Here is a 17,720-nt window from a genome sequence, read left to right as displayed (position 1 = left end):
TGTTGAACATCTACGCTCTGTCCGCCAGAGAAAGCAGGATCTCCCAGTGGCCACACATTTTAATTCCACATCCCATTCCCATTCTGACATGTCTGTCCACGGCCTCCTCTACTGTGGAGATGAAGCCACACTCAGGTTGGAGGAACAACACCTTATATTCCGTCTGGGTAGCCTCCAACCTGATGGCATGAACATCGACTTCTCTAACTTCCGCTAAGGCCCCACCTCCCCCTCGTACCCCATCTGTTACTCATTTTTATGCACACATTCTTTCTCTCACTCTCCTTTTTCTCCCTCTGTCCCTCTGAATATACCTCTTGCCCATCCTCTGGGTCATCCCCCCTCCTTGTCTTCCTTCCCGGACCTCCTGTCCCATGATCCTCTCGTATCCCCTTTTGCCTATCACCTGTCCAGCTCTCGGCTCTATCCCTCCCCCTCCTGTCTTCTCCTATCATTTTGGATCTCCCCCTCCCCCTCCAACTTTCAAATCCCTTACTCACTTTTCCTTCAGTTAGTCCTGACGAAGGGTCTCGGCCTGAAACGTCGACTGCACCTCTTCCTATAGATGCTGCTTGGCCTGCTGCATTCACCAGCAACTTTGATGTATGTTGTCAGCTAAATCTGCATTTGCTTCGGCAGCCTTTCTGGACATGCGCCGAGTCACTGCGCAAACGGGATAAACCTGTGAGTCCATGGGCGGGGCCTCAATCCTGGCAGGCTGGCTTGTCAATCTTACTGCTGGGTACACCTCTCTGCCAGCAAGGTCATTACCGAGTAAGACCTCCACGTCTTCCATCGGTAGTTCGGGCCTCACCCCGATCGTGACCGATCTGGAGACCAAGTCACTTTTTAGGTGTATCTGGTGCAAAGGTACTGCTTCAGTCCCTTTCCCAATGCCTTTTATCACACTGACCTCCTCAGTCTCGGTCTCTGAACTAAAATCTAAAACACGCCTTAAGATCAGTGACTGACAAGCCCCAGTGTCTCCCCAGATCCGTACTTGAACTGGGTTTGACCCCTCCTTCACCGACACCAATCCGGCCGAGATAAACTTCTTGCGCCCTTCCTGAACTTTATCAGACCTCTTCTCCCCTAGCGGTTTGTTTGCCGGCTCAATACAGCCAGTCGGAATTGTCGTTTTTCCTTTCCCCGTCTCCTTCTTTGGGGCAAAGCACCCGGACGCAAAGTGATCGGCTTTCCCACAATCATAGCATACGACCCCAGGAGACTTCCTACTAAACTGCTCCCGGTTTTCCGTACCCTTCTCACTAGTCCCCGGCTTACTTTCTGGCTTTTCTGGTGGACTCTCTCCGCCCTCTTGACTACCCTTCTGGTAGCTTTTACTCGGGGTAAACTTTGCTTTGTGTGTTAATGCGTACTCATCCGCTAACTTGGCAGTTGCGGCTAAGGTTTCTGCCTCTTTCTCATCCAGATAGGGCCTCATACCTTCAGGGACACAACCTTTAAACTGCTCAATCAGTATTAGCTGTAGCAGTCTGTCATAATCCCCATTGACCCCTTTCGAGGCGCACCAATGCTCACAATACATCTGCATCTCATGGGCAAACTCTAAATATATGCGGCCCCACTGCTTCCTCACATTCCGGAACCTCTGCCGGTATGCCTCCGGGACCAACTCATAAATCCTGAGTATCACCTCTTTCACCACATCATACCTCTGGGCATCTTCTGCGGACAATGCTGAGTAAGCTTGCTGAGCCTTCCCTTTAAGTATGCTCTGAAGTAAAACAGCCCACTTATCCCGCGGCCAGTCCTGACTTGCAGCGACTTTTTCAAAATGTAGAAAGTACCGATCAACATCGGCCTCCTCAAATGGGGGAACCAGCCTAACCTCCTGGATCGCCCCGAACCCTCCAACTTGGTCCGGCATGGGCCCCTGCGCTAGCGTCATCCTTAACTTCTCCAGCTCAAGTTCCCTTTCCCTCTGTTTCTCTCTCTCTTGTCGTTCTAACTACTTCTCTTCTTGTTCTAGCTGCCTTACCTGGAACTCCTGCTCGAGTCTCAATTTTTCTATCTGCAGCTGCACCGCCTCTTCACCTGGTTTGCCCATAGATACCACCTCCAGCTCCCCTTGGGCAAACACACCTTTACATACATAATGCTCTATGATAGCTCTGTGCACCTCTGCTCTCCTCATTGTCGACTTCCCCATAAAAAGCTTCAACCGTTTGGCAACAGTCGCCAATTCTGATTTCCTGGCATCCTCTAATGCCTCCAAGGTTGGCACCTTTAGAAATTCCTCAATCTCCATTTCTGCTGTTTGCCTTTTCTTTCTTTCGGGAACTTTAACCCAATCAATTTACCCAGTCCCAAATTTGGTGTTCAAAATTGCGGACGAGATCCCCACTTATGTTACGTACCCCGTAACTGGGTTGCCAAACCAGCAGAAATGGACCATGAGTTGGAGTCTGGTTTACTAGAAACTAATAAAGTTTTATTAAAGAAATAAGTAACACAGTACTCTAAACGTAAGGATATAAATGCAACAGGTTAGCAATGATAAAATACACATGTACACAGAACTAGGGTAATAGGAATCAACCAAGCTCTATCGCAGTCTAGGGGTAAAATGATCAGTCTCAAGTGACGCAGAGTTCAGTTCAGCGTAGTACAGTTCGCAGTAATCGCTGTTGTGCCGTTAGAGAGACAGAGAGAGATGCAAATTTTGATTCAAGCAGGCCTTTGATGTTCTTTGCAGTTGGCTTTCGGGCGGACCCTATTATGTCTTCTATCCCGCTGTGGTCACCGACTGTGACCCTTCCGTTCCAGATACGACCGTTCTTCCGCAGTGAACCCGGCACCCAGGCAAGGGCGGACACACACACCAGGTTCCCGCTGATCGTACCTTTTTACCCTGTGAGTCTATGGTCGGTTCCCTGGAACCAGACCTCCAAACTCCCACCAACTTGTGGGGGCACACCGCTCTTCCAGGATCTCGTTATCTCGTGATCTCATGGTGTGTGTCGTGCCTTAGCGAACCTGTTCTTTTTATCCCCCTGCTGGGGTATCGCCTGTCCATCAAACTTCAAACAGTTCAGGTTCAAAGCAAACGGTCTGTCAATATCTGAATTGTGTTTCTTTCTCGTTAATCTCTCTCTTCTCTCTTATTAGCATTTTGAATGTTTCTCCATTGTCTCCCTTATCTCTCTCTCATTAGCATCAATCTTCTGATAACTTGGTTTGTCGTCACACCACTACCACTCTCTGTCTTCTCCCACACAGCCAATTTCGAATGCAGTTTACAACCTCTCCATGGATACCTAGTGTCTGAACCTTCTGAACTAACTTCCCATGTGGGACCTTGTCAAAGGCCTTACTAAAGTCCATGTAGACAACATCCACAGCCTTTCCTTCGTCTACTTTCTTGGTAACTTCCTCGAAAAACTCTACAAGATTTGTTAAACACGATCTACCACGCAAAGCAATGCTGACTATCCTTAATCAGCCATTGGCTGTCCAAATATTTGTATATCTGATCTCTCAGAATACCTTACAATAATTTACTTACTACTGATGTCAGGCTCACTGGCCTGTAGTTACCTGGTTTACTTTTGGAGCCTTTTTTTAAACAACGGAACAACATGAGCTACCCTCCAATCCTCCGGCACCATACCCGTGGCTAAGGACATTTAAAATATTTATGCCAGACCCCCGCAATTTCTACACTAGTCTCTCTCAAGGTCCGAGGAAATATCATGTCAGGCCCGGGGGTCTTATCTACCTATATTTGCTGTAAGGCAACAAGCACCTCCTCCTCTTTAATCTCTATATGTTCCATGATACTGCTGCTTGATTCCCTTCCTTCCATATACACTATGCCAATAAGGACACAGTTGGACCACTCTCCTACACAGTGGAGATTGCATCTGATGTCATCTGGAGACAACACATCAATCAGTTGAAGAAAGCAAGTTGAGTCAATTTTGAGCGAAGAAAGGTGTCCAGAGCTGTCAGAACCACTTCCTGCAGTCCCAGAGTCAACTCCTACAAACACCACGAGGAGGCCCCAGAGCCTGAGATTATTTCACTGTCACAAATCTCAGCTGCCAAGCAGAGTGACCCCCGGTCCATAATGTCCCCTTAGTGCAGGCGTTTTGGCAAATGGATGGGCCATGTGAAGATTCTTCAAAACAATTTCTTGTTTATCCTCTTAAGAAAATGATGCTGCTAGACTCAAGGAAACTCAAACTTCTCCCTTGCCACAAATGAACCAGTATCTTGATACCAGATCCAGATGTAAAGTTGGGGTGAATTTTTTTTTAAATGCCATTACAGAACATTACACACAATTAATCATAATTCTTTGTAACCATGTCTTAAGCTAGGTCTTGTTAAAAGATTTTCTTTTAATTAAGAACTCTCACAGATATCACATTATGAGTAATAATCCTTAATGTCATAAACAAACAATTTAAATAAATGCTGTTCTTAAATATTTTAAATAGCTCATGAAATTACTTGTTAAAAATTAAATTATTCTCCATACCTTTTAGTTCAAAAGCTTTCTGCTTATCATTCTCAGGTACAGTAGTAACATCTTGCTGATTCCATTCCTGTTGCTGTGGCTCAGTAGTAACTTTGGGCTCCTCAAGTCTTTCTGAAGGGATCAGTGATTCTTCATTATCTGAATATAGATTTATGCACACCTGTGCTCCTTCAGATCCCAAAGTTTTAGCTTTATCACTTGTGATGTTCTATGGCCAGAAATAATGATGAATAGGATTAACATCTGTTTAAACTGTAACTAATCACAGCATTTAGATTCAAAGAACCAGCATTTTAAAAGCAGTATTCATTTGGTTGAAGGGCTCAAAACCAGATCACCTCACCAAATGTACAAGCAGAATATACAATTTTACACTGACAATTTCTATTATGTTGATGAACAGAATAATATGACCAGTAATTTTGTACAATTTACCTCTGAGATGTATGTGGTCACTGAGCATGGGCAACACCACAAAAAGGCAATTGATTTTTTTTTGTGTGATCCATGTCAAGCACAAAAGAGTAGTTTGCAACAAATTCTTTAAAAATAATTTGTAAACATGCAGGACCCAAATGTTTGTTGCTCATTTATTCAAACCATTCAATAGGTACAGCAAAGGGCAGTGGTATTCGGCCCACCGAGCTATTACTGGCTTCTCCTTTGAACAAGTCCAGTTGTCCTACTTTGGTCTCTCAACATTGTCTTCCAAAGAATTTTCCTTCCAGTACTTAAATGTACTTCCTTTGCGAAAGCCATGATCAACTTTGCTTCCACCACATTTTCAAATCATATCACTCACTGCAAGCCATAGCTGATGGAGCACAACGGCATGTATTTTGCAAGGTGGGCTTCTCCTTCCACCACTTACACAGGGCTTTTACACAGTGCTCCCAAGATATGGGCACTATGTTCTCAATACCATCCCTTATGCTGTTCTCTAGTTTGGTCTGTTGTGAGCCAAAGTTTCCCAGTAGTCAGTGGTAATTTGAATTTTATAGAAGCTTTGAGGACATTCTTGAATCTTAACCAATCCCAACAAGCCAGTCTCCCTATTAAGAGATCAGAATCAGAATTACTGCTGGGAAAGAAAGTGATGTTGGTTCAATTACTCTTCCCCTGAATTTGGAGTGGGTTTTTTTGCAAGAAAAATGTTGGTAATACTTCTCCTGTGTCTTGCGATACCTGTTGTAGGTAATCAAGGTATCAGAAGCATATACAAGGTGAGCAATTTTTGGACATTCAATCATCTCAGCTGCAATGAAAACAGCCCCAGTTTAAGTCTCTCCATGCAAGTAAAGTCCTTTATCCAGAAAACACTCTTGTAAACCTGTTCTCTAACTTCTGCAAGTCATCCAAGTTCATCCAGATCAATCTTTAGACAGAAATTACTTTTGCAAAGAACTTCACATGATAGACTCCACATATAGAATCAAACAAATATTTAATTTAGTGGATAATTGGAAATGAAAATCATGTCATGTGAAGGAACCATGTTTGACAAGTGGAACCTTTAATCATCAGGAGGGAGGAAGTATACTTACAATTATAAGGTTTAGGAGCAAAGATCAGTCAGGGCTCTAGAGAGTTACAAGGTGACCCAGGGGAAGCTTAGGAAGGGAGTTAGGAGGGCTGGAAGGGGACACAAGAAGGCCTTAATGAAAATCTCCAAGTGTTCTATATGTAGATGAAAAACTGGAAGGATCACTAGAGTGAAGGTAGGACTAATCAAGGATAGAAGAGGAAATGTGTTCTTGGAGTCAATAGAGGTAGGAGAGGTTCTTAATGAATACTTTGCTTCAGTGTTCACTAATGAGAGGGATCTTGCTGAATGTGAGGCCAGTGCAGAGCAAGCTAATATACTGAAACATTTTGAAGTTAAGAAAGATGATGTGTTAGAACCTTTAAAAACATGAGAATAGATAAATCCCCAGGGCTGGATGGGATATACAGGAGGTGAATGAAGGGATAGTTGATCTTTGTGTCTTCACTGGCTACAGGAGTAGTATCAGAATTGTAGGATGGCAAATGTTATTCCTTTGATCAAGAAACATAATAGGGAGAATCCTGGTGATTATAGACCAGTCAGTCTTACATCACTGGTGGGAAAACTATTGGAGAGGATTCCTAGAGACAGACATTTGAAGAAACACGGTCTGATTAGAGAATCTGTACCTCATGAGGCTGATTCCTTTTTCAAGGAAATGACAGATCAAATTGATGAATTTACAGTGGTGGATATGGTGTATATGGATTTCAGTAAGATGCTCGACAGAGTTCACCATGATAGGCTCATTCAGAAATTCAAGAGGCATGGAATCCAAGGAAATTTGACCGCATGGATTTGGAATTGGCTTGCCCACAGAATGCAGACGGTGGTAGTATTTTGCATGGAGTTTGGTAGCTTGTGGTGTTCTGCAGCGATCAGCTCTGGGATCCCTGCTCTTTGTGATATTTGTAAGTAAGATAAGGAAGCGTAAGGATAGGTTTGTAAGTTTTCAGTTGACACAAAAGTTGGTGGTGTTGTGGATAGTGTAGAAGTTTGCCGTGGGTTACAAGAGGACACTGACAGGAAGCAGAGAAGTGGCAGATAAGAGTTCAATCTGGAGAAGTGTGATGTAATTCACTTTGTTAGGTTGAACTTTTAAGGCAGACAACAAGGTTAATAACAGCATTCTTAACTCTGTAGTAAAAATCTTCAGGCTCCATGTCCATAGATTCCTCAAAGTTGACATGCCTGTTGATAGGTTGACTAAGAAGGAGTGTGGTATGTTGTCCTTCATTAGTCGGGGAACTGAGTTCAAGAGCTGTGAAATAATGTTGTGGCTCTGGTTAGACCACACTTAGAGTATGGTGTTCAGTTCTGGTTGCCTCATTGTAGAAAGGATGCGGAAGGTTTAGAGAGGGTTCAGAGAAGATTTACCAGGATGTTGCCTGGATTAAAGAGCATGTCTTATGAGGAAAGGTTGAGAGAGCTAGGGTCTTTTATTTGTCTTTGGAGGGAAGGCGGTTGAGAGGTGACTTGATAAAGATGTACAAGTTGAGAAGAGGCACAGGAAGGGTGGGCAGTGGGTACCTTTATCTAGGTTAATGCAAGAGGGTACTTTAACATCCCTCCTACATTTCCTTAAATCACCGTAGAGGTAGTTTGTTGAAAATACACAGAGAGTGGTAAGTGCATGGAATACACTGGGGGAGGTGGTGGTAAGAAGCAGGTAAGTTAGGGACATTTAAGAAACTGTTTTGAAAGGCATAGGGACGAAAGAAAAATGGAGGACTATGTAGAAGGGAATTAACCCTTGCAGTAAGTTAAAAGGTCGGCACAAGATCATGAACCTTTGGGCTTTTACTAGGCTGTATTGTTCTATACTGTATGTTAAGGCCTTTAACATTGTGATAATGTGGTTATTTTTGTTCATAAAGTGATTCCTTTTACATTTTAATAAAATAAAACTAGCAATCAGGAATGCTTGGCCAACAAGAAGTCAAAAGCTTCTGGTCTCTCTCTGCTGCTTGCACAAACTCAAATGGAAAAGGATAAGATATAGAGTTCAGTATTCATCTTACGTATTTAACAAATCAATGTAAAGTTCGCTCTTTAGAAGATACACAATTTTAATTTGCATTGTTTGCTGATATTTTGGGACAAGTCAGTAATGATTCCCAATGGCTTTTGAATTTGGTCTTCAGTTGTGTTACTTAGGACAGGTAACACATTTTTGCTTAAGTGACTTCTAATTATAATTTGAGCAAATTCTGGTGAAAATTCATGACTGAGCGATTGGGATGGGGAGCGGAATGGACAATACATTGACTTAGCCACAGTTCGTGGATGCTGAGGTCCTCTTCTGAAATACCCTGATGGTATCTTGACAACGCAGTATGAAAGGCTTTTTTAACTGTTTCTAAATGCTTCTGATAGTCAGCTAATCAAACAGCTAGATTTGGGCTCAATTTGACCCACAATGTAAATGTCTCTAAATAACCATTTCAAAACAGACTTAATCCAAAATATAAACAAAAGAAAATATGCACCCATTTTAATTCCACTTCCAATTCCCACATGTCCATCCATGGCCTCCTCTATTATCACGATGAAGCCACACTCAGGTTGGAGGAGCAACACCTTATATTCTGTCTGGGTAGCCTCCAACCCGATGGCATGAACATTGATTTCTCGAACTTCCGGTAATACCCTCCCCACCATTCCTCAGCCCTTTCTCGCTCTCTCTCTCTCTCTCTCTATCTCCTTGCCTGCCCATTGCCTCCCTTTGGTGCTCCTCCCCCTTTTTCTTTCTTCCATGGTCTTCTGTTCTCTTCTATTAGATTCCCCCTTCTCCAGCCCTGTATCTCTTTCACCATAATCTCCCAGCTCTTTACTTCAACCCACCCCCTCCCAGTTTAACCTATCACCTTGTGTTTTTTTCCTCCTCTCCCCCCACCTTCTAAATTTGACTCCTTGTCTTTTTTTCCTCATCCTGATGAAGCATCTTGGCCTGAAACGTCACCTGTTTACTCTTTTCTATAGATGCTGCCTGGCCTGTTAAGTTCCTCCAGCATTTTGTGTGTGCTGCTTAATCCAAAATCTAAAGAGGTTTGCTTAAAAACAAGTTCTGGGGGAAAAAAAAACTAAGATTACTTAGCATTTATAACGAAGGCTCCATATTTAATTGCAGTTACTTTTTGAGGCAATGTTGAATCCAAATCAAGTTACTAATCTGTGAGTCATTCTATAATTGGGGGTAAATCTCACATAAACAAAAAAGTACAAAAGTAATGCATTTTCTCAATAAAACAATCAGCGGTTTAAGTTAAAATATTCCTTCAGTGTAATATATCCACTAGTTGCAAAGCTTAAGCATTAACAACTTTTTTGACATTTTAAGGGAAAGGATATTTTTGCTAGTTAGTTTGTCAACTATGTTATGGACAAACTGTATGCCATTACAAACTTTGACTAAATGCTTTACTTTAGGTAACATACATTTATAGGAGTTCTTGTGTCTATTCTGCCATATGTACGATGATTTTTTAAAAGTTTTTTAAGAATTTAATATTTTGCAGATATAAATGTGATATGCTCAGCGCTGTCATTAAGGTCAGGAGTATTTTTTTATATCATAAGTCTGCCTTACAGGTCATTTTGATAGTTTTAAGAGATGTTATGCAAAACTCCAACCTGTGTGGATGTACGGTATACCTTGAAGGATATCAGAAGCAGCATTTTAGTTAGTTTAAATGATAAAAAAAAATCAAGTGTAACATAGTTGACAATGAAAGTCACATAGTTGACTGGACATAATTATTAACCATCAGCACAGTGTTTATTTCAAGGCAGAAGTGCCATTCAATTGAAACTTTCAATTCATAGATACAGAATTCAATGATGATTAATTAAAGGAATACAGAACACAATACATTTTCATTTACTTAAAACAAACACATTGTAGAGGAACAAGCTTTTGTACAGTTTGGATAAAACATTCCTATTGACCAGTAACTGGTGAAGGGTTCAAACAAGTGCTTTCAATTCACACATTTAATCAGAATTAAATGTTGGCTAACATAATCCATACAAAACAGTCAATATACTGTATTTTACATTGACATTTAGAAATTTGACAGACATGAGGCAAAAAAACAAACATGTAGTAGAGGAACAAGCTTTGGTTTGACTAACTGGTGAATGATAGAAGACAACAGTTTTTTTAAAGTAGTGCTTTTTTAAAGTAATGGGTTCAAACAACTGCGGCAGCAGGGGTCCAAGTGAAGTCTAACCTAAAAATAGTACAGTAAAATCAATATTTAACACAACAGTATTAACTGCAACATTCAGATGGACCTTTTAGAAACTAGACCAGATATCTTTATCGATTTCGAAGTGACGCAATGTCACTGGCTTTGGAGGAGGAATCATTCTCACAATGTCCTCAAACAGGTACCACAGCACATCATCTCTTAGTGGCCAGAAGAAACGGTTGACTCCTCTGTGGTGCATGCACTTTACCTGCACATGTGTCTCAGTGACTTCCTGAATAACTCCTGGGTAAATTTTACCATCGTACTTCAGAGCACACCACTGGTCAATCAAATGAGGACCCCACTGGATTTCGTCATCCTTGCTTTTGTGTGCTTGAGGCAGAGCAGGGGTTTTTTGCTGAACTCCAAAACTAAAGTTATTAGTGTTGTCACACTGACACTCAAAACTTTGTTTGGTGGTGTAAGGGCAGCTTACATCTCGGTACGTGTCTGGTGGCGTAGCTAGGTTCTCAAGCCGGTTCTTTCTTTCTCTGCTTCTTTGCTGTGCTTTCCTCCAATAGGCCCTCTTGCTTCTTTTTTGTCTCTCACTCATCTCTGTCACTGTTTTGACCTTGCCTTGTGCTCTAAGCCTGTGCCATGCCTCTCTCTGTTTCTCCAAGTATGCTGACCTTCTTGCAGGATCAGCATCCCGCCGAGCCCTGTATCTCCGCTGTTTCTCAGCTGCTGACATCTGTTCAAAATCATTAGCAAATATCCCTTTAATTCTCAGTCTCCTCTGGCACATACAGGCCTAAACTATGACAAAATATACTGATCTATGGCAACTGATCCATTATCATCAGTGAACAATGTTACCCAGTAGGGTCACGTCAACTATGTTACTCATGAGTTGGCCCTACTGGGTAACATAGTTGACAATTTCCCTATTTTAGCCCATAATTTCAATGGTAGGCCTTGCATGGCTGACCACATGTCATTTTCTTTATCAGGTTAACCTTAAATTTCAACATATATTTGAATTAAAATCGTAAAAGAATTGTAAACCATAACAATGTACCCAACATAGTTGATAGTCAATTAATATACTCCTTGACAATGCGTTATTACAGATAAAATATTTTTAAAAATGAGAGGACATGCACCAGAATGTATTAAAAATGGCCACCACTGAGCGAAATGACATCCTGTGATGCTGGTTTTGGGACAAACCTTTTTTAGTTACGGGGGGGGCGGGGGGTGTTCTGTTAGTAACATAGTTGACAGAACTTTTACGGACATTAATAAACTGAGATATTTATTTAATTTAAATGTGAAACTCAATTTTAAAAATTGTATTTTTCTAAAGTATTAAGAATTTTAAAATAAATAACAAATAGATAATGCTAACTTTAATGGTTTTTTTCACTATTTTGAGGACAAGACTCACTCAATTGAAAAATGGACATTGCAAAAATTGTCAATTTTTGGAACATCATGACAACTTCAAGCTGAATGAAACATAGTGTGCACAAAATGTTCGTCTGATTTTATAATATGCTTTCCCTTAATTGGTAAAATATGATATTTTTGAAGAAAATAGTTAGAAAAAAATATCATTATCATCAATGGACATGAAATGTACCAATTATAGAATGACTCATTTATTGGTTCACATTCTTCCATCAAATACCCAAATGTGGAACATAAGTCACTGCTTAAAATACTTTTAAAGTATCCAACAAAAATAAAGATCATAAATACATAGGGAATGTAGCTCAAAACTGCACAGAATCAGAGCATTGGTTTAATAAGTACTTGCCAAATTCTGTTTCTAATATGGAAAGTTATCCACATACCTTCTTTATTCTTTTTTCTAGCAATCCTACAGACCTGATAAAGTCTTGAACAGATGATGTCCTTTGGAAAGTACTGCCTGACAATGTATTTGTAAAAACTACTAGCAATCTGTCATGGAGTCATACAGAACAGAAACAGGCCCTTTGGCCAATGGGGCCATGTCAACCATTAACCACCCGTTTACACTTGTCCTACATCAGTCGTTTTTAAAATATTCTCCACATTCTCATCGACTCTCCTCAGGTTAAACCAGGAACAATTTACAGCAGCTATTTAACCTACAACCTGCCTACCTTTGGGATGCGGATGGGCTGAAACTGGAGTATGCAGAGGAATTCCACTTCGTCATAGGAAGAATGTGCAAACTCCACATTTGCAGAACCCGAGGTCAGGATTTGAATGCCAGTGTCTGGGGCTGCATGGCAGTTCTTTACAGTACTGCTGATGTTTTAGATAGAAATCATGAAGAGGAACACTGGATGATTTTAAATTCTATAGTCAAGGTACATCAAAAATAACTATCCTTCAAATTGCTACTTTGACTGTAACCTCAGATTTAAAAAGCGAATCAAGAAAATCCTAGTTTGAATATATTGATACATCAAAGTGTCTTTATCCTTTCTCCCACTGTAGGGACAACAGTATTTCAGGTATTCTGAAACTTTTTTTCCCCCTCAACTTTTGATGCAGTTTCTTTGAAGCTCTTTGTCTACATTGCCTCAGATTATGCTCAAAATAATGCACATTTGCCTGCATTGCTCTAAATTTAATGTTTCTACTCTCTATTGACTCTACTTACCGCTGCTCTTTGTGTCTCATAACGTAGGCTGCGTATCATGGAATTTACACTGGTGACACAAGTCTTCCAGTCTTTGCCTTCTTCATTCAAATCAAATGTGGGAAACAGTGTACCAAGGAATTCTGGGTGAAGGTAAAAAGATTCTATTAAAATAAGGCAAATTTAAAATTTGTTGTAAGCTTACCCTGGCCTCAAAAGCATGCAATATATTTATATACAATTATTTAATAGTTGTTTAAAATTGCTTACAACAAATCAGGAATATTCAACTTGTCAGCTTAGACCTTTACACTGATTGAGCATCAGCACATAATTTTTCATTGATACTCCAATTACTTTTTCTAAGCAGTTATACACTCCAGTTGATCCATGGAAGTCTTGGTAATCAGGAAGACAGCATTAAGACATGAAAGACTCCAATCTTACGGTTCAAAGCCAAAAGGAAATGGGTAAACTTATTTTAAAGGAATGGATTCTAGATCCAGCACAAGTACCAATTCAGTCCGAAAACAAACTACATCTGCACCTCACATACAACGGTATTTATAATTTAAAACATGTGAAGGTACAAGATACAAACTCGAAGCATCTCAAGAGCTTAATTAATTATCTGTCATTCAGAGAAACACTTACCTCGTAAAGCATTGACCCGATTAGAGTCCAGTGGTTTGATTCCTCGAGCTTTGTCACCTTGCATATTACTACACATTAGTACATCTCTTGGGAACATCATCCGAATGAGGTAACGTGCTGCATACTTTGGCTTGGACTTTTGACGCGCCTTTATCAAGAAGGCTGCAGGTACCTTTATATTCCGTCTTGGGTCACCTAAATAGTCTTTGATTTCAACAGTAAAAGGTGGGTTAAGCATAATGTTTAAAAAAAAATCTTCACTTAATCAGTAAATATGGATAGACCATAGAATGGAATTTATTTGTTGAACTTTATAAAGGGCAGAATTGATTCTGACTTCAGTAAAAACACATTTAGTTTATTTTTAGTTTTATAACTGTTTTAATTTTATCCTCTGGATACTGGTTGTATGGTCTTTAGTTCCTCTAGCTCTGCTACACTGCACCGAGTGTGAGCAGCCACTATCTGCCTCCATCTTTATTGATTTCTAACCAATCTGGAAATTGATTCAGAGCTGACCAGTCCCTGTAGAGTACAATGCCTCAACTACTGGAGCTGTTGCAACCTAGATTCATTCCTGACCTCCAGCTTAGTCTGTCTGGAGTTTGCAAGTTAGATCTTTGACTGTGTGAGTTTCTTCGCATCCCAAAGACATACTAGTCAAGAGGATAGCTGCCTACAGAAATTTTCCCCTATTGAGTGTAGGTGAGTGGTAGACTTTGGGAGTTCATGGAAAAATAGAGGGGATATTACCTTAGTGTTGGGCATGTGGCCAAGTGGTTAAGGCGTTCGTCTAGTTATCTCAAGGTCGCTAGTTCGAGCCTCATCTGTGGCAGAGTGTTTGTGCCCTTGAGCAAGGCACTTAATCACACATTGCTCTAGTCTGTGCGAGGAGTGGCGCCCTACAGACGTCCAATCTGCACCTTGTAAGGCATGAAAATGCCCAATGCAGACCTCTCATGGTCTGAGTCGACGTTCCCTCCCTCCCTCCTACCTTCCTTTAATACTTAATTCCTGCCTGTTACGTCCCTGGTGTTTAGGGCAGCAATGAAGGTTCTCAGCCAATGTCTTTCCACACTGCTGTACAGATATAGGAGGATCCTTCATTGCTGTTTCCATAACAATTTTTTTTTGAGCCGTCAGAGTTGCTAGGCCTGAGCTGAACCCCTGAACCTGGAGGACTGGTAGACCACACGTAGCTGGCCTCTACTCTTTAATTTGTTTGACAAAGATTGACCCTGCCTAGAGCCAAAGCACAAAGCCCTGATTCCAGCCAACATAGCTCTCCAGGTCACTGAGGCTCACAGGTCTTCAAACCCCATGACAAGGTTGTAGCCGTCTTGGAGGACCTGCTTGAATACCACACAAGGAAACATGAAAACCATACAGCTCTGCTAGTAACAATAGGAACATTTTGGTTCTTCATTTGGACTGCTAAGACATTCCAACGGCATAACCAGAGAACGACGATCAATAATTAGCAACAATTATGTACTCAAAGATCATGTATTGTCAAACTCATTTCCTGAGGAATTGTACAGCTAACATACAGGAAATAAAGTCCAGAAACCTAAGACTGGTAAGAAGTCTGGAAGAAAACAATGAATGGTTCATATACTTCTGCTGCAAGTTTATCTATCTCTACATTAATTTGCTGTTTTCTCCCTCCACAGATACTGCCTGCTGGGCAGGGTATTTCTACATCCTTATTCTGGTTCTGAATTCAGCAACGGGCACAGCATTAGTAGGTGCCTTTGTCTCTTTCTCTCTTCAAACACACAAACTGACCATTTTAATCTATTAACCAGATGGTACTGGAATCATATACTCCCTTTGTCCCATCCATTCTGCAACTTAAGATATTTTCCTTCTCTTTCTTTCAGTTCAGTAAATGGGTTCTTCAACCTGAACCTTTAATTCTGTTTCTCTTTCCATGGATGCTGCCTAATCTGTTGAGCAGTTCTAGAATTTACTGTTGTTACATCAGATTTCTACCTTCTGCAATTGTTTTTTTAAATTTTCAATTAAATGTTAAAGAAATCTTTAACAGGGCTTTTGTTTCCACATCTGGTATACCATGTAAAGTTTTATGCTGTGATTCAAAGGAAGGTTTATTCCCCTTCAGAGCAATGCAGCAAAGACTGGATGAGGAATAATGAGAAGATTTAATGGGAATATGACATAAAAGATGCTGAGAATGTCTCTCCCTACACTCCCCTCACCACATCCCAGTCAGCAGAGTTTAAAACTGGTGGCCATAGCTTAGAACACATACACACACATACCTACATACAATCCTGAGATTCAGTTAAAACCAGCAAGAGGAATTTCTCTTGGAGAAACTCGGAGAGCACAGGATAATGATTCATTAAGCAGAAATATTTGTGTCGTACGGAGGAATCATGGGTTAAGACACAAGAGCAAATAAATGGATCAGATATCCTTGTCTTAATAGTAAGGCCAATCAGATTCAAGGGTTGTTTTAGTAGAGTTGGTGTGAGTTCAACAACTGTCTCAATACCGGCATCATATTTTCTTCGGGAGCTGCTAACAGTCTATACTGAGCACATTGTTGCAGGCTTGCATTTAGTGCTTATAGTAATTGCACGATTGGTTAATAGTGTTTCTCCTCCCCCCCCCCCCAGTGTGCTTGCATATTATTGGGAAAAGCCCTTTATTTTTGTACAATATACTATCTATTAGCCATTGAAATTTTAAAAGACTAATCTCACCTCAAAATCGGTTCTTCCAGGTACTTTTAATGTGATGAAAATTTCTTACCCCTTGCTGTTAAATCCGTGGTGCAAGATTTAAATTTATGATTACTGCTTATTGACCTCTTGTCAAGAAAATGTCCTTCTGGTTAAACCTGACCAGGCTTTCCATATGTAATTAAGTACACCTCCATTAAATCATATTTTGTTGCAAAGAAAACATTCCTAGCCTAGACATTCTCTGCTCAATAGTATAACTTTCATGTCTTCAAAATGTTTCCTACAAATCTCCTAACATACTATCAGTGTAAACACACCTACCTGTAACCAGTGCAATGTTCCAGCTATGATTTAATATTTTAATAAATCTACCATGACCTCTAATGTAATTCTCTGCTTCAGACAACAAAGGCAAAAATCTCATACAACTTCTTGAGTGAGCTTCAAGCTCCCTCTGCCCATCAACACTTCAATTGTATCCTACAATTTATAGGGTGTTCTCTCATCTTGTTTGCCGTTCTTTATTGCATTACAGTAGCAATTCACTCATGCAATCCAGGGAGGGAACACTGGATAGTTGAAAAATACCAGGACAAGAGTGACATGGTTCACCTTTCTCGATGCTTTAATTTATATCAAGAAACTTGTCTCATTTTCTGAAAGATCGTAACTCTCAAATGGTGCTAATAGCAGTAGCACAGCATGTAAAATTCATCTAGTGTGAGAGTTCACAACCTCACTGTTCTGAAAACTGCAGTTCTTATTTTGTGAAACAACCTTTTTTCCCCCCTAACTTTGTTTCTCCTGCAATCCTGCTGTTATACAGCTCGACACTCGGGCTGCATTCTTGCCTGAGCTCTGGAACCTCTTACGGCCACCACAAGACTTCTTAAAAAGCAAGCATTCAGAGACAACAATCACATCCTTATACAGGCCACCTTGCGACTTCCTGCCAAGGGTGCCTGGCTGTAAGCCTCTGGCTCCCCTGCTGCAGCCTGTGTCCCCTACCTGTCCTTCTGATCACTTGATGAAAATGTTCCCCTCCCCCTTCGCCGTAGCGTCCATTCTTTCAGCAACATTTCATTGTGTCCTGCTCTTTAAAAGCTGGCTGTGAAAATCACATGTTGCGCTACATGCTGACAACTGAGGCAACTTACAGAATAGGACTGTTGAAATAAAAACAGAAAACTCTGCAAACACTAAGCAGGGCAGGCAGCATCTGTGGAAAGGGAAACAGTTTCAGGCTTCGGGTCCCTGATGCTTCATAAGAACAGTGCTGAAACTAGTGACAGTTTCAGCACAGCATTACACAAGAAATTCCGACAACATAGTTCATGGAAGTTCATTCTCATTGTGTAACTTCCACTAAGAGCATTCGGGTGACTTGCAATACCGCTCAAAATCCAAGTGGTAGTAAATTCTAGGTCCACTTTAGTTTAATTTTCTCCTTTGCTGCTCACTCAACAAGGCT

The 17,720-nt window shown here is 40.8% G+C and overlaps 1 protein-coding gene across 3 annotated transcripts in view; it reads right to left on the bottom strand.

Moving 5' to 3' along the window:
* The window catches only part of LOC134348132 (BEN domain-containing protein 2-like), a 66,698-nt gene that overhangs the window by 20,712 nt on the left and 28,266 nt on the right, over positions 1-17,720 (bottom strand). For 2 of the 3 annotated variants that reach the window (XM_063051059.1, XM_063051061.1), the window contains 3 exons: positions 13,536-13,739; positions 12,903-13,024; positions 4,508-4,715 (listed from right to left, as the gene is read on the bottom strand). In XM_063051059.1, the coding sequence (XP_062907129.1) occupies positions 4,508-4,715; positions 12,903-13,024; positions 13,536-13,739 (534 nt within the window). Of the gene's footprint in view, positions 1-4,507; positions 4,716-9,828; positions 10,998-12,902; positions 13,025-13,535; positions 13,740-17,720 lie in introns of those variants that run through there. The other variant, XM_063051060.1, reaches the window with a different exon arrangement.

This window comes from Mobula hypostoma, chromosome 6, assembly GCF_963921235.1.
Source record: "Mobula hypostoma chromosome 6, sMobHyp1.1, whole genome shotgun sequence".
Taxonomy (NCBI): Eukaryota; Metazoa; Chordata; class Chondrichthyes; order Myliobatiformes; family Myliobatidae; genus Mobula; species Mobula hypostoma.
This window is presented reverse-complemented; position numbering and strand designations above follow the sequence as displayed.